The 27,410-nt window shown below is 40.5% G+C and overlaps 2 protein-coding genes across 6 annotated transcripts in view; one reads left to right on the forward strand and one right to left on the reverse strand.

The window, feature by feature from the left end:
- Nucleotides 1–1,749, reverse strand: part of RTTN (rotatin) — a 116,748-nt gene extending 114,999 nt beyond the window's left edge. The window contains exon 1 of the mRNA XM_035124661.2: nucleotides 1,660–1,749. Within this exon, the coding sequence (XP_034980552.1) occupies nucleotides 1,660–1,666 (7 nt within the window). The 5' untranslated portion in view covers nucleotides 1,667–1,749. The remainder of the gene's footprint in view (nucleotides 1–1,659) is intronic.
- Nucleotides 1,124–27,410, forward strand: SOCS6 (suppressor of cytokine signaling 6). Of its 5 annotated transcripts, XM_035124666.2 has the most exons (3): nucleotides 1,841–1,922; nucleotides 16,179–16,272; nucleotides 17,177–27,410. In XM_035124666.2, exon 3 carries the CDS (start codon nucleotides 17,300–17,302, stop codon nucleotides 18,905–18,907), a length of 1,608 nt encoding a protein of 535 aa, XP_034980557.2. In that variant the 5' UTR covers nucleotides 1,841–1,922; nucleotides 16,179–16,272; nucleotides 17,177–17,299; the 3' UTR covers nucleotides 18,908–27,410. The 5 variants fall into 5 exon arrangements, with proteins under 5 accessions (XP_034980561.2, XP_034980554.2, XP_034980557.2 ...); XM_035124670.2 differs by lacking the exons at nucleotides 1,841–1,922; nucleotides 16,179–16,272 and adding an exon at nucleotides 1,124–1,414; XM_035124663.2 differs by lacking the exon at nucleotides 16,179–16,272 and having other exon boundaries at nucleotides 1,819–1,922.

Consider the following 27,410-nt stretch of genomic DNA (forward strand, 5'->3'; position numbering starts at 1 on the left):
CCAACCTGCAAACAGATCAGAACTCCATAAAGCCCAGTCATGGCCTAAAGTGGATAGGCAAACAGGCAAACTAAGGCCTGGGGCCAGATCCGGCCCTATCACCTTCTAAATCTGGCCCACGGATGGTCCGAGATTCAGCGTGTTTTTACATGAGTAGAATGTGTGCTTTTATTTAAAATGCATCTCTGGGTTATTTGTGGGGCATAGGAACTCGTTCATCCCCCCCCCTCAAAATATAGTCCGGCCCCCTGCTGAAAAAGTGTGCTGACCCTTGGCCTAAACTCTGCCTAAGCTTTATGCAAACAGATCTGGTTGTCTGAAGGAGTCCCTGGTCTACACATGCATTACTACCCTGATGAGGTAAAATATGCTACCGTAGTTCAGACTAGTGTGTGTGTGTGTGTTTGTACCTTTTTTGAATACTGACCTACACAAACATATTCCAGCAAGTAAAAAGCTAGCATACCAGGAGAAAGGTATTTTGCCACCTCTGTTTTAAACATCCATGAGTTATTTACAATATTTAGGAATACATTCATCACTGTGATACTCCAGCCCCTCTGAGACCTTGGACCAGTTAATAGTTCTGACTTGGTGAAACCTCAACATGCAACCATCTCATTATGTTGTGTGTGAGACCAGGCGCGTAATTTCACCCACCACAAGAATCTTGGGAACTGTACTGTAGTTTGTTAAGAGCGTTAGGAATTTTAGCTCTCTGGGTGGTAAACCAGAATTTCCAACATTCCCCAGTGGGAAAATAATATGCTTTAAATTGATGGTACATATGAAGCTTTAGAATTGGAAACTGCCCAGAATGGCTGGGGCAACCCAGTTGGGTGGGGTACAAATAATAATTTAGCAGCAGCAGCAGCATCCCGCAATAATATCCCTTCCCAGGACACTTGCTAAAACAAAACAAAAGCCAGTCAAATCTTCAGCCAAGAGAAAAAAGTTGCAACGACAGGCCCCCCCCCCCACCAGTTCGGTGCCCAAAACTCTCCTGTCCCCAGCTCCACGTGTCTGCTCCCCGACTTCCTGCAAGCGTCCCCCACCCGCGGCCGTCTGGCTACCTACGGGCATTTTGTACTCTTCCCAACCCAGGCACAAGCGCCGGTCCCTTCGGCCGGGCCACCTTTCCCTGCCCTCCCTGACTCGCCATGCCATCAGCTCGGAGGAACTGAAAGCGCTTCGGCAGAAGTCAAGTCCCAAGGCGAGTTAACTTCCTCGAGAGAGAGGGACCTGGCGACCCCCCAGCCCATTTCGCGGGCGCCCCTAGGATGGGCGCAAAGTGCGCGCCTCTCCGCCCGCTGCCCGGCAGGAGGATGGGGCGCGAGCTGCTACCCCGACGGGAGAAAAGGCAGCGCGGGGCGAGTCGGAAGAAAAGCCTTTTGTGCCCCGGGTGAAGAACCGGGTAAGTAAAGTGAGGAGGAAACTGCTGCGTAAAGTGACCCCCGGCGCCGGGAGAGAAGAAACAAAAGGGGGCGAATGTCCGCGGGGAGCAGGAGGTGGAGGCGAGTTGGGGGGTCGCCTTCTTCTCGTTATGCGTGGGGAGGGGGCGCCCGTGGGCAGCGAATAGGCGGGAGAGCGCCGGCTTGGGCTCCGTACCCCTCAGCTGGGGGGGGGGGCTGCTGCTGCTTCGGGCGCGCGCGGAGCTACCTTGCATGCGGGCTGGCGGCGGCCTCGCTGCCCCCCTCGCGCCCCTGCGAAGACGGGGGGTGGAGGAGGAGGGAGCGGAGAGGAGGCGGAGGAAACTGCAACGCCAGGAGGAGGAGGAGGAGGAAGCGGCGGCCGAGGCGACCGACGAGAAGGGAGCCTGGCGGAGGCGGAGCCGGCGCTCGAGCCCGGCCGGCCTGCACTCCGCGCAGCACGGCCGCCGCCGCCGCCATCGGCAGCAGCAGCACCACCAGCAGCCTCTCCCGGTGAGTAAACATGGCCTGCCCCCCTTCCACCCCCTCCTCCTCCCGTGTGCGCTTCGCAAGGGGAATCGAGGCCTCGGTGGAGATTGGGCAGCCAGGCCCGGAGTTGCGAGGGAAGCTGCGGCCTCCACGGAGCAATGGCCTGGCGCGGACCCGCCGGCTCGCCCTGCCCAGCCCTGCGCTCGCCTTTTGTTCCGGCTGGCGCGGCCGGGGCCTGGAGAGAGAGAGAGGAACGGGGAGAGAGGGTGCGCCGCGGCCTGCAGTAGGGTCGGGAGGTGGGGAGGCGGCGTGGGAGCCTCGCGCAGGGCACCCTCCTCCTCCCCGCGCTCCCACCTCCGCCTCGGCCGGGTGTTGTCATACGGAAACCTCCTAGGAAATCTCCGAAGAACGGGGCGGTGTTTGCTCTAGGGCCGCAAGGAGCGTGGGCATCCTATTCCACACCCCGATCCTAAACAACTAGCAGCTCTATACCCGGATCACTGGCCCTTCTGTACTTCAAGCTAAGAGACCCTGGTCGTAAACTTTTTTTAACAGCGTTACGCCCCTAAGCGGTGTTTTGTTTGTTTGTTTAGTCTTTGCAAACCAGGACCCTAAATGCCTCCCCCTCCACGCACACTGCCCAGCTGCAGACGTTTAAATGCGGTGCTGGTTTTTGTTTTGTTTTGTTTTGTTTCTCCCGTGTAGTTTTTAGACTTCCCTTTCAGCTGCAGAGAGCAACAAGCTGGGGGAAAGGGGGGAAAGACTGAGATTGACGGTGGGGAGACCCGAAGAGCTCTCCCGTATATAAGCTATATGAGACCCGTACCGGCCCCCTTTTCTTCTTTCTGTCATCAGAAACAGTGAAGTTTGCATAGAATTGTTTCTGTTCTGAGGTAGACCTCTGAGTTTCGCAACCAAACTGAGTGCAGTGATTTCCCCCGCCTCATGTAGCCACTCATTAAAAGAGCACATCATTGCATCCTCCACCACCATCTTGAAAAGTGTCTCTGGCTTTTTGAGTCCTAGACAGTAGCTGTCACGAGGGTCCCAAAGTGTAAAAGATTCAAAGCAGTTACAAACTTCAGTTTGCTATAGGAGTATGCAAGCTTTCCAGTTTCACAGAGCTGTTTGGGCAGTAATAAAAATAATACTATGTTTACAGTATTTAAGCATTTTTAAAACAACGGTGACATACTTTGTATTTCAACTTTTTCTAAACTTATTTTATCATACGGTTTGCTTTCCTGTCAGTTCTAGTAACATATGTCATGCATCAAGGTGCACAGAATGACAAAGTTCTGATAAAGGAGAAATGGACCATTAATCAAAATGGGACAAACTCAGCTGAAGTCAAGGACACTAGCTTCCAAGTCAAGTGTTTAGGATTGGTACCTTTGATTCCAGATAGAGTACTAGCTAGTCAAGATTAATCTCTGTCTTCTGAAAAATTATTATTATCATCAACTCACCATGTTGACACAAGTAAAATATGAATCGAACTGGAATTTCAATAAAACAATGACTTATTTGAAAATGTGATCTTATTGAATTGAGATCTTATATAAAGAAGTGGCAGATAAATCTAATAAATAATAAAAATTTGTATAAAATAAAAGAGGACAGTTCTGTATAACCGAATAGTCCTTAGTTGGTCTACAATTTAAACAAAGGTAAGCGATAGTTTTGTTCTTCACCCTACCTCTCCTTTCTCAGCACAATGGCCTAATTTATCAGTAAAAAAAGGTAAAGGACCCGTGACCGTTAGGTCCAGTTGTGGATGACTTTGGGGGTGCGGTGCTCATCTCACTTTACTGAGGGAGCCGGCATTTGTCCGCAGATAGTTTTTCCGGGTCATGTGGCCAGCATGACTAAGCTGCTTCTGGTGAAACCAGAGCAGTGCACAGAAACACCATTTACCTTCCTGCCGGAACAGTACCTATTTATGTACTTACACTTTTTGGTGTGCTTTTGAACTGCTAGGTTGGCAGGAGCTGGGACCGAGCAATGGGAGCTCACCCCGTTGCGGGGATTCGAACCACCGACCTTCCGATCGGCAAGCCCTAGGCTCAGTGGATTAGACCACAGCACCACCCATGCCCCATAATTTATCAGTAGAGTAGAATAAATCTGTTTAAGATTCTGTGCTTTTACTATGTGCTTCGAAGGAGTTTTGGGATATGGATCTCCTAACACTGATTATTCTGAGCTTTGATCCCTTTATCAGAGAAGCAGCCTACAAAGAACTCTTCGTACATACATATATATTTAAAATCTGGTTGTGTTCTTGGTGCTGTAGCCCAGACCAATACTAATAAAGAAGCATTCTATCCTGTTTCTACAATGGGAACAGCAGATGGGGAAGAAGCCTTTGTTGCAAGATGACATGCCTGTTTGCCTTCCTTGTGCTATTTAAATTGAGGTGTATATGTAATATAGCATTGGAGCGAAGAGCTGTACAGCCTAAAACTGAACATTAATCACACAGATAAAGGCTTAATAAATTTCACACATGGGGAAGTTATCATGTACTGTATGTGAGTGTTCACAAGATTTCTCTACCCCACTTATTTAAAATGCTACGTTAAATGCTTCTGCTGCTGTGGTACAGTGTTGAGGGCTCAGTCTTTTTATACAAAAGAAACAAGAAAACCTCAAAACAAACCAAGGGAATTTGTCACTTGCAACCAGTGGTAGCATGGGTGCCAATGATGTTTGCACAAGCGCACAGTCTATAGGGCACTCCAGGAAGTAATGAATGAGTAAATTGGAGAGAAATTACATTTTTCTGGTGATTAAATATAGCATTTTGTTATTTTGCCAAAAATGTGTATCTAGTGTGTGATTATTGCATAAAGTTGTAATTATATTAAATATTATTGAGCTTCTCTATATACAGCTCTACTAATTTAAAGAGAACCTTTATTCCACTACATATATTTACAAGCATTGCATTCCCTTCCTCCTTCAGAGTAACTGCATGTAGTAAAAAAGGAATGTTATCCTATATGTAATTTCTCATGCTCTGTCATGGTCTATGAATTACTTTTTCTTTATATAATCAACTTTAATAATTTTCTTCCCTAAATTTTCCTGTTGAATATTGCAGTTCAGTAACACAGGACACTTGTTGACACCCTATTGCAAATATAGAGATAGAAAGCACCCAAAATATTGGCAAACCTAATCAAACTTCAAAGAGCAAAGGTACTCATATACCGGTATACCAAATACCTTTTTTAAGAAAAGCTAAAATTTTATGCTTTTGAAGCTTAAGATAATTGGAAGGATTTGGTTGCATGTATATTGATTGCAAAGTTCATATTAGGGCAATAGTTTTTGAAGCTAACCAAAATGTCATAAATCTGTGTGCAAGCTTTTGATTTCTGGAGAACTATTCATCAGGCTAGATGTTAAAACTGCAAGGGGTGAAGGGGACAGGAGGGGCTGCTGGTGTTAGTTAAGCTATCCATGTCTACATCTGGCAAGTTTTAAGGCGGAGCATGAGAGGAGCTAGCAGACATTCAAATGATTTGCATTCAGGTTTCATGTTGCACTGTGGCCGCCTGAGAAGAAAATGCATGCATAACAACCAAGACACCATCTCTGCAAATATAACAACCAGCTGTAATTCAATTCTGCTTCCATTCTTTAGTGAAACATACAGGTTCTTTTGGTTATGGGGATGATGAATAAGAAGAAACTAGGTAATTTTTATATAAACAGAGGGAGATACTAATTTTAGGTGTGCTAGATAATAAAAGTAAATAGAATCCAAATTGGTTATCTTTATCCAGCAGTTGGAGGTCATGCACCTTCAGATAATAAAGTCCCAACTTTAGGTGGTATTTGCTCTCCTTGCAGTTAGGAATCCTGCTTTTCTAAAGTTAAATTAGGTATTTCTCAAGTTTATTGAGTTAGTATGCTTTGATTAAATTCTTCCAGTTAAATATGAGACTGCCTATTGGTAAATTTGGACTTAGGAATTCTATCTTCCCCATTTCCATTCAGGAAACCAGAAAATTCAGGATTCAGTGTATAGTATTTAATTTTTTGAGTCTGACTTTAGTCAGACTTATCAGTTACGTGAGCACAGGTTGTAGTCTGTAAAAGTGTGGAATAACAGAACGGTTATGTGCACACTAACCTGAGAGTAATGTACATTGAATACAGTGGGACTTAAATCTGAGGACATATGCTATTTAATTGCACTCTAAAGAAGTAATGTTGTGTAAGCAAAACTTGTCAGAACACAGAAATTAAATAACTATCATTGTATGGCTTCTGATGGCACTTCAGGGAAATTCTGTGTCTGGAGAAAGCGTTGGTAGACGGATTTGGTTTGTTCTCTACACACTTCAATTGAAGTACATAATGCATAACATGTGTAATTGCATCAAGTTATAAAGATACATGACGTTAGCCACATTTTTCTTTAATGTAAGTGACTTCAGGTGACAAGTTATGTGTGCCTCTTTTTAACAAAGTATAATGATGCTATCAGAAGAAGTCTCATCGAGATCTTGCAATGGAATATTCATTAACTGTTTAAATAAAGCAGCAATGTCATTGACAAAATGTATGCCTCTGATCTTCCAACAGGTAAATGTTATGATGTTGGGCATGCTTTATTTCTTTCAAGTATTAAGAGGAACATTCTATTTAAAACATTTCATGGATAAAAAGTTGTATGATAACAGATACAGGCTATTTTAAGCCTATAGAGCCCTGTTCAGCAAATATATTACACAGTGGCCATACTTTTGAGTTGAGCAAGCATAGGAGGGTCAGCTCACCAACATTAGATACACCTGCTGATTTGCTCCTGCATAAACTATGACATAAGCAAAAATCCCTTAATTCCTCTTTAGTAAAAGTGGCTTTGGTAGAGCGTCTGTTACTTTTAATGAGAGGTCATCAAAGAACCCTTTGCTATCATGTTAGAAGGAGCATCGGAGGTGCACTATGAGGGGAGGTTTTAGCAAGTTTTTAAATATTCCATTTTTTGGCAAGGTGTCCGAGTCTCATGTGTTTTACTCTCCGCTCTAGGTTTTCTTAGACTCATCTCAATCCAGTGTTAGGCCCAGTTTTGGGACCAAGACAGCTTTGGTCTCCTTGGTGATTTATACTGGGAACTGTACAGGATAAATGTATTTTGTTGGTTCTGTTGGACATCTTGGCATGCCATCAAGCATGGTATTCTGAGCTGGATATCTGGGATGGGTCTTGGTGGCATGGTGTTATGGTGGTTCCAGTCCTTCCTGGAGCACCAGTTTTAGAAGGTAGTGGGTGCCCTTTGGAGTTTCAGCTTGTTACCATGCTATTTAACATCTGGGAGAGGTGAGCAGAATATGTGGATGGCACAACCAACCGTGTTCTCCTTTCTGTCTCATTTTAAGGAAGCTGTTTAGGTCCTGAATTGTTACCTGGAGGCAGCAAAGGATTGAATAAGGGCAAATGCATTGAATCGTAATCCAGGCAGAGATGCTTATGGTCAGTCAATATGATCCAGGAATTGGGATTCAACGGTTGTTGGCACACCTATTGAAAACTCAGGTCATAGCTTGGGAGTTCTTATGGAGGCAGTCTTGACCCTGGATGCTAAGTTCTCATCTGTGGCCAGAAGTGCATTTGCCCAGCTGAGATGATGCATCAATGTCTGTTGCTGTGGAATTGAGATCTGGCCATGGTGACCCATAATTGCATCACATCTGAATTTCTGCAGTGCACTCTCCATAGGACTTTCTTTGAAGAGTGCTCAGAAACAACTAGTACAGAATGCAGTAGCTTGGTCATCAATAGAGGCTGCAAAGACGGTGTTCCTAACTCCCTTCCTGAAACAGCTGTGACTAGCTTCCTATCTTGCTGGGCATATCATCTTGCTGATGATAATCTTTAAAGCCACAACATTTGAAATTCATGAGGCTCATTTTGCACCTGGCTGTCATCCACTTGTGAAGATGCCTGGGCACCAGGATGACATATCCACCATCTGAAGGTGCCTGTAGAATTCTGTCTGTATCTGTACAATCAGAATTAATTTCAGGAATTAAAAAAGTCATACTGCAAAATATGACTTTTGAGTCATCTGGCCCAAAAATGGCAAATAGGCATTCAATTTTGGCAATTGTAACTCAGGTTTAAGGAGCCATTTGGCACCTAGCTTATATATCAGAGTTTCTAACACTGAGATGTTTTAAATAAAACAAAATTGGCTCCCCAAATAGTTAATTAATTTGAATCAACTTGAGAATTCAGCCCCAGGCACTCCGTTTATCAAAAGACCTCCTTCAACATTCCCACTCATGCCTTCAGCTACCTACAAATGCAAATAGGCACATTTACTTGGTAGTAATTAGTAATGAACTCAGCGAAACATCTCCAGATCAACATACGTAGGACAAAGCTGTGTATTTATTAGAGCACATTTACTAAATGCAGTGCACTTGTTTCTTTGCACACATTTGCCTCCCTTTTTGTGTTCATCATTGGGGCAGCTAGAGGAGTAAAAGTGTGGCATTTGATAGTAGACTTTGTTTTCCGTATTCAACTTGCCCACATGATCCCACCATTTAACAGCCACAAGTTCAGTTAGGAACACATCAGTAGCAATCTTCCCCAACATGATTCCCTCCACTCCCATCAGTTCCATTACCATATGGCTGTTCTAGCTAGGACAGAGGAATTGTAGTCCAAAACATTGGTAGGGCACCAAGCTGGTAAAGGCTGCTCAATTTCTCAATTTATTGAGAAAGTATGTATGAAATATTCTCCCTTTTTAGAACTAAAACCTTCCTTTATATCTACTTGAGATTTCTTTACACATGTTAGGTAAAGGTAAAGGTACCCCTGACCGTTAAGTCCAGTCATGTCCGACTCTGGGCTTGCGGTGCTCATCTCGCTCTATAGGCCGAGGGAGCCGGCGTTTGTCCGCAGACAGCTTCCGGGTCATGTAGCCAGCATGACTAAGCCGCTTCTGGCGAACCAGAGCAGCGCATAGAAACGGCATTTACCTTCCCATCAGAGCGGTACCTATTTATCTACTTGCACTTTGACGTGTTTTCGAACTGTTAGGAGCTGGGACCGAGCAACGGGAACTCACCCTGTCGCGGGGATTCGAACCGCCGACCTTCTGATCGACAAGTTTTGTTCCAGTCAAGCTTATTGTATATTGTAGAGTTGATAGCTATGAAATGTGTTCCAGGGGACTTACTCCTTATTAAGTGCTTAGAATTAGAGCTATAGGTAAATGAAGGTCAGAAAACTATAAGAAATGACCTCACAATTGGGAGCATTAGTGTAGTGTCTTCCCTGTGACTCATCTCAATCAGAAGGTGTCTTTCCCCCCTGCATCCATCAGAGTCTCCTAGGGCAGCCCCACATACAGACAGCCTTAAGGTTATACAGGTATTAAATATTCAAAACAGGGACTTTATAGTGAATATGTCTGATTCAGATGGTTGAAGAGACAAAGCTTGATGCTGCAAATTGATTTGGTATAGGATCCAATTATACAGCATCCCAATGAAATTGATTGTGCATGCAGAGTCACAGGGAATTTTTGGCTTGCATTAGTTGGCTGTAGAATGAAATATTTGGGCCAAATCTGCCATCTATCTCAGCTGTAATGTCACTCTTACAGATCTTTGCAAGCATTTATAGTAGCAAAACTTATCCCAGACATTACAAAATCAAAAGGGAATTTCTTTTTTTAATATCTGCTAGCTGAAGACAGCAAAATATAAAAATGTGACATTGAAACCTTTGTCTGTTCTCATTTGGAGGGTGATTAACTATTCATGCAATTGTGCTGACATTGTGTTCTCATCTCTTGCATTGTTTCCCCGCTTTTTAAAAAAAGACAAAAAGTTGCAAGATTTTATTTATATAGCTCTCACACTCTGTCAGCTCCTTCCATGCTGCATAACTCAGGGAGCTTAAGAGTAACATGTTCTTTACTCTGGAGGAATTTGCTTTGCAAGGATCTGTATTTGGTATGATTCAAAACTTGTCTAAGAGTTACTATTTAGAGTTGGAGCAATGGACCAGGCAGTTGCTAACATGCACTTCTTTATTTATGTTAACTGTTTTGTAGGACTTTGGTTTAATCACTTGATAGCATGAGCATAAATGTGCGATTTTCATATTTATTTATTTTATAAATTTATAAACTACTTCAAAGATAAAAATGTAAAATAAGTACACAAATATAAATTATTAAAACCATATTGACAAACTGAATATAATAAAACCATTCCTACAGAAATACAGTTAATTTTTCATAAATGACAGTAATGTCATAGGGAAAGCGTTCTTAAAAACATATTCAGTAGGCACCTAAGCATCACAATGCTGGATGCCTGTTTAATTTCAGATGGTAATTGTTTCCAGACGGCTGCAACTGCAGCATTAAATTCCCGTTTTTAATACAAACTAAGCTCATGTCTGGGGCATGTGGAAATCTCAGTCGTGCCCCATCTGCGGAGCACAGCTTCCAGCCAGGGATATATGGGTTGAGGCATTCTCTTAGGTAACTTGGTCCCAAATATGCCATTATTAAAGTAGACAGATTTAATGTAGGATTATAAGCATGTTTATTCCACTGAGTTCAGTAGGACTTGGTCCTGAATAATTGGAAATGACTACTTTCCCTATGTGGACCTTAAGATCAACATCCAAGTCCTTTTCTCTGAGCTTCCTCTAAGAGCTGTTTGGAGATTGGCAATAAGAGAATGGACATTCTCTCTGGTAGCCCCACAATTGTGGCATGCTCTCTTCAGCCCATTTTTATAAACAGTTCAGAAGTATTTGCAAATTAGTGGCAGTGTAGTATAAGAGCAATTTTGATGTTATGGCACATTTTGATTTTAAAGGTATTCACTTCACATATATTGTAGTTATAATATGATTGATAATACCAGTGTTTGACTTGGTTTGCCTGTTGCTAAGCACTAATTATTACATAAGCATCACTTAAAACAGTTGGGTTATCTTGATGCTGTAATGTTTAAGGATCGGAATCTTCTGTACTGTTCTTCAGATTCAACTTTGCAGACCTTGGAAGGAAACTGCTGTAGTGGTAACAATGTGAACATCACATTGTACCTATTTAACATAGATGGACCAGCTGTAAGCCAGATACACTTGCTGAACTTTTACAGAATTTGCTACAACTTGCTAAAATGTATTACCAATTCTAGATTATTGCACCTGAGTTTCTTTGCACTCCACGGCAAACCCAGAAGTACCTTAATGGGTTACTTCGGGGTTTTGGCGCATGCGCAGAAGCGTTGAATCACGTCACATGCGTGCACAGACGCGGCGCTGCGGGTTGCGAATGTGCCTCCCGCACGGATCACGTTTGCAACCCGAGGTATGACTAGTATCATTTGCAAACTTATTGGAAATGGCTCAAAATTGTTTTTATTCATTTATTTTTTAAAACTAACAGATAGAAAATATGTTGGTATCAAATAATGAGAAAGGTTTTAAAAGCAACTGGGTATTTTGTAATGTAAGAATGTGGAAAGCTGGCAACAGTGTACGGTGGTGGTAGAACTTGGAAGTTACAATTCATGTTTAGTAACTTTTCTTTAAAAAAGAGAATACTATATAAAAATGGAGATGTATCTTTTAACAAGTTGTCTATTTACCTTTACCTTTATATTTTGTTAAGCTGGTAAACTTGACTTTCCACCATTTGCTGGAGTTTGCTCTGTTTTGGAATTTACCTTTTAAAACCTGACAGTATGCCAAAGACTATTTAGTTAAAATACACCTTTTCCATAATTAGGTGAAGGAAGCATGGTGCTTTACTGGTACAAGTGTCCTTACTGCTTCTGTATATGTTTCAAAACTACAACCCAAATTAGATGCTACAGACAAGGTCAAATGCAAATTTGGACATATACCCTCCCTGAGGCTGCGGGGAAGCAATGTGGGAAAGCTTTAGAGCATGAAGCTGGTGGGCCTTTGGAGCCTGTATTTTTGAGACACCGGACTTGCATTTGACTTTTTTAGAAGGCGCTGTATACCTTAAGAGCTTCTACAACCTTCACTCTAGCACGAGAATAAATATATTCTGCTGTCATTTTGTGTACAAGCTGTTCGACTCTTTAATGATAACAAAAATGTTTCATACATGAGAGGCTTTGTTGTGTTTCTGTCACTTTTGTGCCAATTTGCAAAAGTGAATATTGCAGCAGGTTTTATAAAAGGTTGTAAGAGTTATTAGCTGTGCTGACAGCACTTTTGTTGATAGACAGATTTTCTAATTCAGCCTTCATGTTTCTGAAGTTTGATGTGTCTGAATGTATCAGTATGTTAAATAAGGCATGGAAATGTTTGAAGGCGGAACGGGAAGTTTTCAGATCTTAAGAGAAGAGATGGAAAAGCTTTGATTCCCCCCCCCCCAAATATTTTACAGTCACTTCTGATTTCTTCCTTCTAAACGTCCATCATTATTTAATTACTTTAAAATAAAACTATTTAGGTTATAAATTGTTTGTTATTTGTAATTCACATTAGGGCAATCCAGATCAGGCCTTTATTTTTCCTTTGAGTTCAGGGAAATCCAGAAAATGGCTAAAGAGTATCCAACCTTAAAGGACATCAGATAATTTCTGTTCTTAAAGTAAAATATGTCACAAAAAGATTTAACTCAGATATTGGAAGCGTGGGAAAAAGCACTGTGGCAGTTAAGCCACTTCTGCAGAAGGCCTGAAATGACTTGCACCCTGTGCACCCCCCATTTGCAGGAGAGGAGGTTGCATGCAAAAGGAAGAGGAACAGAGAATATGCAGAACATTTACATGTAAGGCTGACCGATAACTGGTTTCCAACATCATGATATCACCAGCTAAATATCATGGTATCTTGATATATCACAATATATATCTGCTATTGTGGTGAGCCTCGGCGGGAGACGTGGTGACAGAGAGTCTTGCCCTTTCCTTTCCATGGTGGTGGAGGGGGTGCTGCGCTGTACCTCCAAGTAGCAGCGCCATGCTTCCCTGCAGCAGCAGAGGGCCTTGCTGCGCTTACCTGCACAGGGGGCCGTGACGGAGCTCCCTGTGGCAGTGGAGGGCCTTAAAATTTAAAGAAGTAATTTAATAAATTTATTATAAATTTAATAAAAATATTAAATAAACTTCTGTCTGCTTCCCCACTCAGAGATCTAAGTGAAATCTATGCATGCATAAGCCCCACTGAGTTCAACTAAACTTACCTCTACTTTCCTAGGAGTAAGCCTCATTGAATTCAGTACGGCTTGCTTGTAAGTAGACATCTATTTGCTTGCACTGCTGACCAAAAACCACTTTCCCCATCCTTCTCACATAGTACTCAACCTTCAATTCAGCATAAATATTCTTCCCTCCATTTCCCCCCCCCACATAAGCCCCCCACAAGCCCTCATCCTACCAATCTCCCTTTTTTATCAAAGGGAGGGCAAGCAAGCAAAGAGATAGTTTCCTTTATACAATAAAAAAACCCTTCCTTTTCTATAGGAGGAAAGCTATTTAGGGGGAACCAACAACATACACAACACCATAAAATAAACTCTTCCCCCTCTTATCTTCACGAGTGGGGGGGGGGGAAGAAAAAATTACTTTCCAGTTCTTCGTTCGCATTCTTTTACTGTATAGCCATGGGGGGGGGGTCCTCAGCATAATTAGCTGAGCCCTAAGTGGAAAGATGGGACGTGGGTGGCTCTGTGGGTTAAACCACTGAGCTTAGGGCTTGCCGATCAGAAGGTCGGTGGTTCAAATCCCCGCAACGGGGTGAGCTCCCATTGCTCGGTCCCAGCTCCTGCCAACCTAGCAGTTTGAAAGCATGTCAAAGTGCAAGTAGATAAATAAGTACCGCTACAGCAGGAAGGTGAACGGCGTTTCCGTGTGCTGCTCTGGTTCTCCAGAAGTGGCTTTGTCATGCTGGCCACATGACCTGGAAGCTGTACGCCGGCTTCCTCGGCCAATAAGGCGAGATGAGCGGCGCACCCCAGAGTCGGTCATGACTGGACCTAATGGTCAGGGGTCCCTTTACCTTTTTAAGTGGAAAGATACTGGTGAAGCATATTGCCTTGTTGAAACACTTCATCACGATGTTATTTCAATACAGGTATTCAAAGATATGGTGATTTATTGGGCAGTCCTATTTACATGTAGGCAAAATGGTTGTGATGAGTAGTTCTTGGCTTAGAGAAGAAATTTGTTAATGACCTACAAATAAGGTTTCTGAGTAGGAACACTGACACATCTGCAATGACCTGCTACAATGATGGGAGTCCCAGATTACGGTAGTTCTACTGATGTGCCAGCCTTGCTACTGCTTTGCCTTTCTCCATAGGAAAGCTGGAGTGTTAAGTCTCTGCTTCATGATTCCTTATTCAGCAACCAATTACGTTTTGACATTACATTTAAATTCACAGACCATTGACAAATCACATTAATGACTCTTAATCTGCCTCGAGAGGCTGGTCCACCATAGACATGAGAACTTGCATGTATATTATGCAGCATTTTCAATATTAAAACAGAGATAAAGCATAACAGAAAAAGTTCTAAAAACCCTGAGCCAAATACAAAGGGCTGACTCGCTGCTGCTGTAATGTTGAACATTACATCTGAACTGGGTGTACTTCCTTTTGATGAAGTCTGATAATGATACAAAGCGTAAAATTTAGGACTGCTGCTAAAACTTCCTTGAAATTTGTAATTGCTACAAATTTCCTCAGAATTATTGCAGAGAAGATAAACAGGAAGCTATGATGAATTTCACTGTAGGGAATTATTCCAGTTGTTCAGTATTACTTAATAATTAGAGAGTTGTTTTCAGTTGAACTCTGTTATCTTCTAGGTATATTTTTATTTGTTTACCTGTAGAAGGTCAGTGGGACCTTAACATTCTCAAGGTTAAATACAAAGTCAGTGGCTGACTGTTGCAAGGCTAGAGACAAATCCAATTAAAATAAGTGAGAGTCTTCTCAGTGAAATCAGTAGCTTTAGGTCAGAGCTGTAATTGATTAAATGACGTTTATCTTTGCGCAGACAATCTGGTACTTTGCAGCATACACAAGGTTATTCTGCCACACACTAATTGTAAGAACGTCCTAATCCAGAATACTTGCTCTTGAATCCTTTTAGAGCCATTAAGGAAGTAAGATAAGTGTTGTGCAAGTATTCCATATGAAGTAGTTCACGGATCTAAGTGCTGTTGAAATCAATTTGGTCATAGTTTCTGAATCTTTTACATTAAATAAATTGGCTGCCTGGAGATAAATACCAATACTGTATCCCAAAGCAGCAGTAGATCTCTTACCCCCCCCCCAAATATTTAAATCTCAGATGCAGTATAAGATGTAGAAGATTTGACAAGACAATTTGGAGTCTGTTACACTTTTTCAGCTCCTATGATTGCTCCACAAGTACAGTACAGTACTGGAAATTTACTTGGGTTGCAATCGAAAGCACACTTATTAGTGACTATTCCCTCTTGAACAGACTTTTACTTTCTTCTGAATAAAGTTTCCTAGGGTTTCACTGTTAGTATGTTGCAGTAAGAAATGTTTGTGTGTCAGATATTTTATTTAGAATTTAATGTTTCTAATTCCAAATGCTTTAAAGAAAAACATGAAGATAGGTATAATAAACAGTAAAAGCCACTTTATCAGTACAACTAAAAAAATAAAATAAAAGTTATACTGAAGATATGTAAGAATAAAGGGTTAGTTTGAAGGGCTATTAATGCAAAGGCTAAATTAACCACATTTTGGTGTGATTTTGTAAAGGTTCAACAAAAACTGATCGTTATTAGAAATGACAAATTAAAATGAAGTGTTTAGATACAGTACAATGGTTTTTTAAAAAAATAAAGGGCATTGGTTTTACTTTTCTAGAATATCAGATGTGCAATCTTTCCACTAATAAAAACTTGCTCAGTAGGAAGCTATTATTGTGTACTTTCCAGAATAGTGTTATTAGATACTGTCAAATGGGTATCTTAGCAATAAATGTGTTATTTTGATATCAAAGGTTGTTGTTTAGAGTTCTAGTCTTGCTGGAAAATCTGGAAGCTGAACACTAAACCTGCATGCAAAAATGCTGTCCTAAGTGTATAATTAAGATATTTCAGACAAAAATACATCAGAACAAATTCTAGAATGTTGTTTATTCATCATGCATAATCCTTCTTTTAATGACTCTGAAAAATTAATACTGGGTACTTACTTTTAGTGGAACAGTTAATAAGAAAATTGAAGTACGTTCAAAAACTATGTGTTTGCAGGTACCCTACCCCTTGTCCTTGGAAGCCTTATAAGCTGCTGCTGCAGGAGAGGGATTGTGAGCAACATCATGGGAGGAATGTTTCTTGGACTAAGGTGAAACTGGTGTGCATAATGTGCATTTTTAGCTCATACAGACTTTATTTTGGGTTTCTTTCTAGACTTTGGGAGCCGAGTTCATGCTGAATTCACATTACAGTTACCAATATCAGAGGCACAGGTAGCAAATCATAACATTTGCAGGAAGGAGATTCCTAGCACAAGGTAAATTGTATTGCACTAAATGTGGCCTGGCCAATTGCTAGTAAAATAGTAACTCATATGATGGGAGATATATTCTTCCTGTTCTGCAGTTGAATAACTTCTATTGACTTCTTTAGGATAAAATAAGAGATCGCAATTAGTGAATTCATTAAGGGTCACAAAAGTCAGGAGTAGAAGCCAGGCTTTCCTTATATCAGTGCTGCCATTGATTATATAGAAGTGTACAGCTAATGTTGACTCAATGTTAAAAGAGGAAAGAAAGTTCTTTACCTACTCTGTAAACTGCAATGCCTAAAGGAGGTGTCATTGTATATTCATGATCTGTTCATGGAAACCTGATCTCTCCATTTTCTTCTTTCTTTACTCACCCCTTGCGGGAAGTGTTTATAAAACTGGACATTCTCAGAGTATGCACCTTCTACAGAAAAGGAGAGTCACGAAAGATACTCTCTTTCTTTCTTTGATAATGTGAACAGAAGGGGTCTGTTGTAATTTTAATCCAAAGCTTAAGCCTCAAAAGACTGATCAGCCAACAAATCAAAGATGAATACAATAAAAAATATACAATATAGTTTGCAAATAAAAATGGCATATGATTGATAGTAATGTTGATATTTCTTGCTGTTCCTTTAATCTTATACTTTGGTTATGTAGATCTCTTTATCATTGCTGTAGTGTAAATAATGTGTCTTTACAAATACATAAAAATATTCTTTCTTTCTCCTCTTCCCCACAGGAAATGGGACTTGGAATTTAAATGAGTCTGGATAACACACATCAATGAAGAAGCTCCTGCATTACGTGCTTTAGGGGCAGAACTTCAGAAAAGTCAAACTTCCAGATTTGCTGTACTTTCATAATGAAGAAAATTAGTCTCAAGACCATTCGTAAGTCTTTTAATTTAAATAAGAGCAAAGATGAAAGTGACTTCGTTGTAGTTGCACAGCCATCATTAAATGATTTTGGAAAAGATGACTCCTTGTTTGGTAGCTGCTATGGTAAAGATTTGCCGAGCTGTGACATCAACAGTGAAGATGAGAAAGGTGGAAAAAACAGATCGAAGAGTGAAAGCTTAATGGGTACGTTAAAAAGGCGGCTTTCAGCAAAACAAAAGCAGAAAGGCGGCAAAGGTAGCACGCCATCTGTTAGCTCTGCTGATGATGACACCTTCTCTTCTTCTTCTGCTCCAATAACCTTCAAAGATGTGAGAGCTCAGAGACCTCTTAGATCTACATCCCTCCGAAATCACCATTATAGCCCAACTCCGTGGCCGCTTCGTCCAACAAACTCAGAAGAAACATGTATAAAAATGGAAGTGAAAGTAAAGGCCTTGGTCCACTCCTCAAATCCAAGCCCTGCACTGAATGGTGTTCGCAAAGATTTCCATGACTTGCAGTCAGACAGTGTATTCCAGGAACAGAACAATGCATTGAAAAGTACAGAATCTCAGAATGGAGATTTGCATCTCCATATTGATGAACATGTGCCTGTAGTTATTGGACTTATGCCTCAGGACTACATTCAGTATACTGTGCCTTTAGATGAGGGAATGTATCCTTTGGAAGGATCACGTAGTTACTGTTTGGATAGTTCCTCACCCATGGAGGTTTCGACGGTTTCTTCTCAAATGGGTGGCAGTGCATTTCACGAAGAAGAGGGTCCAGTGAGTCAAGATGTAGTAGTTACCCCAGATATCTTTGTTGACCAGGCAGTGAGTGGCTTATTAATTGGTACCACAGGAGTCATGTTGCAAAGCTCAAGAGTCAATCACAGTGATGTTCCTCCGCTCTCTCCATTGCTACCTCCAATACAGAATAATCAAATCCAAAGGAACTTTAATGGCCTAAACGCCACAGATGTCCATGTGGCTGAAAGTATGCGTTGCCATTTGAATTTTGATCCTAACTCCGCACCTGGAGTTGGAAGAGTGTATGATTCTGTACAAAACAGTGGCCCTATGGTTGTGACCAGCCTCACAGAAGAACTGAAAAAACTTGCAAAACAAGGGTGGTACTGGGGCCCAATTACACGATGGGAAGCAGAAGGAAAACTGGCCAATGTTCCTGATGGCTCGTTTCTTGTACGAGATAGCTCTGATGACCGCTATCTTTTAAGTTTGAGTTTCCGTTCCCATGGTAAAACTCTTCATACAAGAATTGAGCATTCAAATGGCAGATTTAGCTTTTATGAACAACCAGATGTGGAGGGACATACTTCTATAGTTGATCTCATCGAACACTCCATCAGGGACTCTGAAAATGGAGCATTTTGCTATTCAAGGTCTCGATTGCCTGGATCTACAACTTACCCAGTCAGACTGACCAATCCAGTATCTCGTTTTATGCAGGTGCGTTCGTTGCAGTATCTGTGTCGCTTTGTTATACGCCAGTATACCAGAATAGATCTGATTCAGAAACTGCCTTTGCCAAACAAAATGAAGGATTATTTACAAGAAAAGCACTACTGAAGGCTTATGGGAACCTTGCATCTTGCACTTTGGGAACAACAACAAAATAAAGAAGAGAGATTGAAATACCGTTTACAAACTTTAATTGCTATCAGTCTTTTGCTGCCATAATTTCATTTTGTGCATAAAGAAGGGTAATTCATTTTTATTTGTTTAATGGGTGGTCTGGGTTTTATGTTTTAAAATAATGATCTCAGCATATATTTTTAGGAGAGTGAATAGCTATCTTTCATTCAGTGTGCAAAATAATCACAATGTGAATGATAAGTTTTCCTAAAACTCCCATCTCCTTTGCTGCTAATCCACTGTGATTTTTATGCATTTGAAGCACATTTCATGTGTTTTCAACCATAAGTAAAAGTTGACACTTGATGGGATATGTTTTGTCTTCTTCAAACAGCCTGGTTTTGTTTTGTTTTTAATTTTAGAAAAATTGTGGAAAAATTGTGCCAGTATACAGAATTTAGATGTATGCTGAAAAAGATTTCCCAGTATCCTAATTAAAAACATAAAGTTAACTGTGGGCTGGAGGGAATGTGTGATGCAACACAGTTATGCAACCTATGTTTTGAAAGCCTCCTTTCTCCTAAACTAGTTTCAAAGATTGTATATATTGTTTTGCTTTTTTTGTTCATTCTTAACCATTTTTTAAGTTTTAAAAACAGCCTTTCAAAACAGACTTGGTAAAAAATATTGCTAGTATTCTGTATTTAGACGAAAGTTAAATGTAAACCAGAGACCATTTTTAAAACTATTTGATATCCCTGTAAAACTATGATTTTGACTAAGCTATGGTAGCACATGGTTGGATAACTGAAATCTATCCTTTCCCGGATAATTTCAACATAGTGGGTTCTTTGCCAGTAGGATTTTAAAAGTTATTATTCGACCAGAAGATCTAAACATTACCCCATATTTCCTGCAAAATTGAGACATCTAGCCAAAGTTAAGCCAATTCAAATTTAATTAATTTCATAGATGAGTTGTGCACATGCTTAAATTTCTCCCAAGGAAATTGATGGGATTAGCAAGTACTTAACTTTGCTAGATAATGCCCTTAAATGTTTTTTTTTTTTGCTTTCATACATTTTCCATCATTATATTCATTTCTATATGTAAGATGGGAAGAGAATAAATTAAAATTATCCCCAAAGTTTCATTTTTAAAAAAACCTTGCATGTTTTGAAATTAAGACTGAATTGATTACATTATGGCGTAATCCCTATAGGAAATATTTCAGGGCATTACCAGACTCATTTCTGCTTAGTCTTATTCAAAACAAGGAAAAGCAGTTCCATTTAATACGTGAGACATGGGAAAATCCTGTACTAGGTTTTCCAGAGGAAGATAGATTTACATAGTTTACACAATGGATCCAATCCAGAAGTTGGTTCTATAGAACCAGCGGGAGAAGTTACTGCTGGACCTAAATGTAACAAACTAACTTTGGATTGGGGCCATTAAGATTTGTACTCATGGGACTGCTTCTACCGAGCATTATAGGGTGGAAAGGAAGTATTCCTGTTTGCATTAAGGAAAGATCTAGCCAATCAAAATCTTAGCAAGCAGGGAACTGAACTCTGAAATTTCTGGAGAAAAAAGGTAGTATTTTGGAGGCTCGTTTGTAGGTTACAAAATTTACTTTGTGCCATTTTCATGTGTCTTGTTTTAGTTTTATGTTTTTCCTCCTATCCTCTGAAAGATATGGCCATTAGTAATTTTTCTTTTTCCCATCTCAAAAATTTGAATACGTTTCTGTTTAGTAAAAAAAATATTAAAGGGTGATAAAGTTTTGAAAAAATCTTCGTTTCTGGATAATTTTCTATTGCTTGTTCTACCTAGCCTTTTCTGTGCTCCGAATGAGTTTATAATATTAAAGTACAGTGTTGCTGCAAGGCGCTGCAATGGCGCCACATCCTGGGTTGCCTGAATCGATATGCTAAACTTCTATTTTTTAAAAAAATATTTTTAGATCATAGTGTTTAAAAAGAATATCAGAGGCAAAGCATGACTTTTGCTCTGGGAGTTAGAGGTGGAAGTATCTCTCTTGCCCAGTTAAAATAGGTTCTGAGGTATGGGGAGTATTTAGAGAGATGTATTCTTAAATTCCTGAGCAAAGTATTCATGTGTGTCATTTATTGGCTTTGCCATCCTGATATTTATGCAAAATCTTCATTTGGTTTTCTGGTTTTTACCCCCAAAGCAAGACTACAAATTTTATACACAAAAGGCACAATAATATATACTATGGTACAGTGTTTTGAGTCTGAGGAAGACAGAGGTAATCCATTTTATACAATAGGAAGCATACTTGTTAGCTTAATGCCCTTGTCATTTGGGGGGTGGGTGCGGGGAATTCCCCCTTCAAATGCAAAAATAAAATAAAATTTTGTGTGGTTGGAGTTAAAACGTTTCCTGGAACAATAATCTGTATTATGGCAAAGGTCAAAAGCAAACATTATCCTGGTGTCTAAACTCTAAATACCGATGTTACGAGTTATGATGGTATTACAGTTCCATATGAATTGTGTATTTAGATCTCTTATGTCCCAGTCATATTGCTGTTCTGAGACAGCATGAACCTGCATGCTGTATTCCTTCTCATACTCTCTCCAGTTCATTTGTATTGAAAACAGGTTTTCAGAGGTGGTTCTTGCAATGCTGACCGATGAGCTTTTCACTGCTTTCCTCTTTGCTCTTGTAGCACAGTTCTACAGGAGCAGTTGCTTTCTTCCACTGTGCAGTTTAGTGGACGTGGAGAAGGCATTGTGTCCTGATAAATGGCAACCTATAGTCATATACTCCATAAAAGTATTAAATTATTAGATCTGCCTTTGCCCTCCCCCTTGCTAGGCCTTCATCTCCTAGCAAGCCAACTTCTCATTAGCTAGAGCAGCAACTACCAATGCATACACTTTCCTCCAAACACATCTGGGCTAAGCAAGCGGCCCAGCTGGAAAAACTGCCCAGTAGGAGCAGCTATTTTATGTCTTGCTGCTAACAGCCACCTAGCAAATACCTGAGCGTGGATGAGCAGACATAACTGCACCACTGATGCTGGCCTTTTGTTTCCACTCTGGGTGGTCCTGAAGCAATTGACCAAGCTTGTTCAGGAGGTGGGGAAACATTTTAAGTGTAATCCAACATCTGCCCTGGAGGATCTTCTGGCCCAGAACTGCTTAGGACAGTAAGACAGATAGAATGAGTGGCTTCTGCTCTATGTATTTCCAAGCTTCAGTATGGCATTGGGGGGCAATTGCTGCTTGAGGTGAGTTGCACCCATGTATCACATAAAGGAATGAGTACATTTCAACTGAATGATTCCATTGAAAACACTTATTGAATTGCCTTTATTGCTCTGTTCTTTGTACTTCATAGGATGGACATATCTTATGGCCACAAAGATCTATGTGTTATATTCAGTCACATTTTCGTGCATTTTAACTGGTTGCCTAAATGGCCTGCTCATATGTTCAGTGTAATAAAAGAGCTTATGCAAGACTTCATAACAACCTCCAACAAACATAGTCTGCTAGAAAGCAGAAGCCCCTGTTCACAGTTGCTCTTGAGTTCCTCCCATGTGACATTGCTCATGCCAACAGATTACTCTGCAAACTGTTAATCTGAGTCATGTTTAAATTGCATTTAATGCATAGTGCATTCTTAGATAGACAGTTTATAACACTGAAGGAAAGGGACACTCAAGTTATGGGAGAACTAAATCAAGCTGCTCAGCATTTGTTTTAACCTGGTGAGGTAATTTCCTAAAGTTTTCTTACTATTCTATAAACAAATGGCATAGATTACATATCAATGTTTTTCTGCTGTTGAAACATCAGCAGATATAACATAATAAACAACTTCTGGGAGGGTTGGTGGAATACTTATGGTTGGTTATGATGAAAAACACTTCGTTCTGCACTAGCATAGCTTGGTTAATAACTGCAGTTTAAACATGCCAATACTATAAGCAGAAAATGCTATTGTAGATTGGCAGGAAAAATAGTGGTGTAAAATTAGACTGTTAACAAGTTCATGATAAAAATAAGACAAAGAACTAATTAATTTGTAATGGAGAAAGCAAACATTAAGTCCGTAACATAGGAAGCTAGCTCAGTATTGTCCACACTGACTGGCAGGGACTTTCAAGGGTTTCAAGCAGGGTCTCTCCAAGCCCTGGAGATACCAGGGATTGAACCTGGGAACTCCTGAAGGGAGGACTCTACCACTGAGCTCTGGCCTTCCTTGGTGGGAGTGCATCACTTTAAAACAAAACTACTGATTTCATTTTTCTGAGGGCAATAGCTGTATTTTATTAGTGTCCTTCCACCAGATAGGTTTCAAGAAAGCAAATGTGAACTGCAGTGGTGATTTCTGAGCTTACAATGAGTAGATTGTGGTGTAAGAAACAAAGGGAACAATCCAGTTTGACGGACCTCCACGTATAGACAAGAGGATCCAAAAGCCCAAGACCCCAACAGGTCAGTATGTGGTGCCTCTGGGAGTCTGGCACCTGCATACCTCGTGTTGGTTACTATCCCAGCAGAGGGCCTCTTTAGCCAGTGTATCCAACCACTCGCTCCCTCCTTTCTAAGATGTGGTCTGGAAAGCCTGAGACCCCTATAAAACTCCCTCTTTGGCATGTTCCCAATGGGCTGCGAGCACACAAAAGCTGAAACAGACAGCTGTGCCCCTGTGCTGCTGTTCCTTTAGAAGGATGGGCTAGACTTCTTTAAACTAGTTACCTCCTTGCAGCACTACGGTTTCAATAATAAAGGGATTTTTTGTTTTAAAGATTGGATTACAAGACTTTAATAGATTTCTTCTGTTGTTACAGCAATAGCACTTGACAGTGCTGCTGAGATGTGCCTGCCTTGTTTCTTTGCTGCCTTTAATGGGCTATGAAATAACATCTGCACATTGGATATTTTCAAACCTGGTGTACTCAAGACTAGAGAGAGAGATAGCTTACATGGACAATACAGTGTAACAGTGATTCTGGCATATCAGTCCACGGGCAATTGACGCATTTTCCTTCACCTGTGAGGATAGTCCAGTACTATAAATCAGGCTCGCAATCATAGCAACAAAGTCTTGTCTTCTTTAAGGCCTTCCCCTTACACTTTTTGTTTTACATCTTCATTAAGCAGACACACAAGCAACAAACATTCTTAGCAGACCCACTGTTCAAGTGCAGTTACATACCCAGCTAACACCAGCTAATTTTTGTCAGACGCTTCATATGTTTAGATCTTCTAAAAGCAACATCCTACATCTGCAGAAGGCAGCTCTTTCAAAACTCTTCCAGATTGGGCTGCTGGGGGGGGGGGCAGGGAAAAGGCCGGATCAGTGCCTGTGAGGGTCAGAGCATTTTTTTTATAGTGGCGTAGAGAAGGAAGACCCTAGCAAGACTGATAATTCATGTGAAGCTTGAAGTGTTTCCCCTAATAATGTTTGAGTACGTTGCTAACTCGAGGCAAGTGATTCTTGGAGAGGGAGGAATTTCAACAAGAACTTTACTTATCTCCCCCCCCCCCTTTGTAATTCTGTCCATTATGTTCTGGTCCCAGGAGATCAAGTCCAGCAAACCCAGGGTAGTCTTTTTGTTTTCAAAATCCCCAGGTTATCTTTAATATTCATGTCAAGGTGCTTATCTCCATATGAACTCTTACTGCTGAACTTTGCAGAACATGCAGTTTTTCGTACAAATTCATTTCTTAAATGTGTAAATATTGGAACTGTTAAGTGAAGCCAAAATACCAGCAATATATTGACTGTGAATTCCAGTAAGGAAGGGTCTTCAGCTATATAACTTTCAAATTTTAAGCTAAAATATGGTCACAACAGCAATTGCTAATATTGTATCCTTGAATACTACAAAAAAATATGAAAGACATGCTCTTTAAGAAAGATGGGATAGACCTTAAAATGACAAAATACTGTAGAGTTTGATGTATTTGGAGAATAGTCCAAACTCTCTACGCCAATAATGGGATGGGGCAGAAATTCTTATAGAATTTTGTACTACTACATATTGGGTTAAATAATTTTTATAGTGGTGATGGAGTGCCATGAAATTAATACTTAAAATCCAGATTGCTGTAGTTTACACTTTTCTGTATGTTTCCAACTGAGTGTGCATTATTTGTAATAAGCACACAACAGAATGAATTATCCAAAGTCCATTGATTTTAAATGTGTTTTGGTTTGTTAAAAAGATTATAGTAATTTCTTGCACATTTTTTGAAAAATTGTATAAGGATTTATGTATCTGCTTCTAGATACGGTGTGTAAATAAAAACATTCACAAAAAATAATAATCTGTGGTGTATATTTTCGTAAAATGTTGGTAATCATCCAGTAAAGTTAATATCTGAAAACTCTTAACAGTTTTCCTCATTTTCCGGTTCCAGGTTGCTTTTAACAAATGGAAAAGGACCCTTCTCACTTAATGAATTCCAAACCCTTTACAGATTCACATATGCCCAGGCAAAGTAGGTGTAATTTTTTTTAAAAGGACAACATAGTAGTAGCTAAGAGGCAAGTTAGTGCAACTCTACAATACTTTAGTACAGGGACACCATATTATTCCTTGCTAAAGGTACTCTGCTATCTGAGTTTGCTATCAGTTTTGAAGTGTGGCAGGGCCACTCAAAAATAAAATTGTGATTTATATACAATAGGTGTGATAAAGTATAAAAGTATGTTGATTAAAATTAAGTAATTTACAATATGAAAACCCACAAAATAGGACATGGGCCTGTAAGATTCAAGATCTATGGAAACTGGAAGGGAAGAAAGAGTGAATTGGACTGCACAAACACCAAAAATAAGTATCCTAGAGAGAAGATTGGAGATAGATTCTGTTAACTTTTTTTAAAAGAAGCCCTTCACATACTCATACAGAGATATTTCAGGTATAATGAAAGGGGGGCCCTTTCTCTTTCAGCTGCCTCACCTGCTATATAGTTGTGAAATGGCATGTAAGCAGCTAGCGCTATATGGTACAGCAGCATGGGAAAGAAAAAGTGTTCTAAGAAGTTAAGAGCCCTGCTGGATCAGACCAAGCCCCATCTAGTCCAACATTCTGTTATCACAGTTCTCTATGAGAAACCCTGGAAGCAGGACCTGAGTGCAACAATGGGAGTCCACTTACAATTCCCAGAAACTGATATTCACAGGCACAACTGCCTCTGACAGTGGAAGCAGGGAACATAGCCATGATTCTGAAACTCCCTCCGTCTGAAGCTCAAACAGCGCACACACAAATTGCTACAGGATGGTTGTAACCTCTTGGGGGTTGTGAGGATACACCGCAACATTTTATTGTGGCGGTTCCACTTCTTGTTATTAGGCCACAACAAGAAACATGATAAGCATGTTGGCGGGACTTTCTAGGGGCCTATTTGTATCACTGCACTTAAGCTGATAAAGGAGCATGTAATAGGAAGAGGTGTCTTCATAAAAGTGGCCGCAACTGATTTTCAAAGGGACTTCATTGCCAAGGTAGTTGTAATTAGCGTTTAGGGATACCAATATAAGAAAGGCAGAAAGCTAACAGTGCAAGTATCTACATGTATACATGGCGGTAAGCCCCATTGAGTTCAACGAGTCTCCCAGGGTAAGTGTGTATAGGATTTCAGTCTTAATCTGCAATGCATCCAATTATGCATACTCAAGTTCTGTCGATTCTAGTGGGAAGTAAAGGTTTGCCGTGTTGCAGAATTGGTTTCCTTTTAAAAGACTCTTGATTATAGCTGCATCGTGGAGGAAACAGTAGTGTGAAGAGGAATATAGATGAGACGGCCTCTTTGGCAGGCTTGTTTGGATGTTTTGTTATCGAATGCAAATTATGAAGCAGGCCAAAGTTGCCCTCTCCCAACACCAATTCATGTGGGTGGCAGAGGTATTTCAATTTGAAGGGGAGGGGTGATTTTAGATGTTCCCATTGAAATATATGGTAGAGAATTCGTTTCCAAAACATTTGCTATATGTTGGGGATTAAGATCTCAGCAGCTTTGCAAAATGTGGGAATTGGTCATCTAGGTTTAAACCCTTTGAGCAATTTGGTCCTGTCTTCCTTGCCATTAATCTGCCAGTTTCACTGTACTGAATTGACATATACACACATGCCACTGGGCTTCCTCTTTTTCCTTCTAAGATTGGCAGAGAACCAACTGCGAATGCTCTACAAAGAATAATAAAGTTCAACCTTTTTCAAAAGAAATCTTTCAGCTAATTTACAGTAGAAATTCCCTAGTAAAAGACAGTGTCACAAATCATCCCAGCGAAGGCATATGCAAACCATTAAGTGTTGTCAGTTTAAGTAATTGGGACTCTTATGTTTGAAGACTAACAATCCAATAAAACCAACCTCCATTGTTCTGTAACTAAGGCTCCTACTTGATCTCAGTATCTTGGAAATGTATATATATTCTGCTCTATGGCCCAATGCATACATAGCTGCCAAGTTATCCCTTTTTTAAAGGGATTTTCCATTATG

Source organism: Zootoca vivipara, chromosome 8, assembly GCF_963506605.1.
Source record: "Zootoca vivipara chromosome 8, rZooViv1.1, whole genome shotgun sequence".
Taxonomy (NCBI): Eukaryota; Metazoa; Chordata; class Lepidosauria; order Squamata; family Lacertidae; genus Zootoca; species Zootoca vivipara.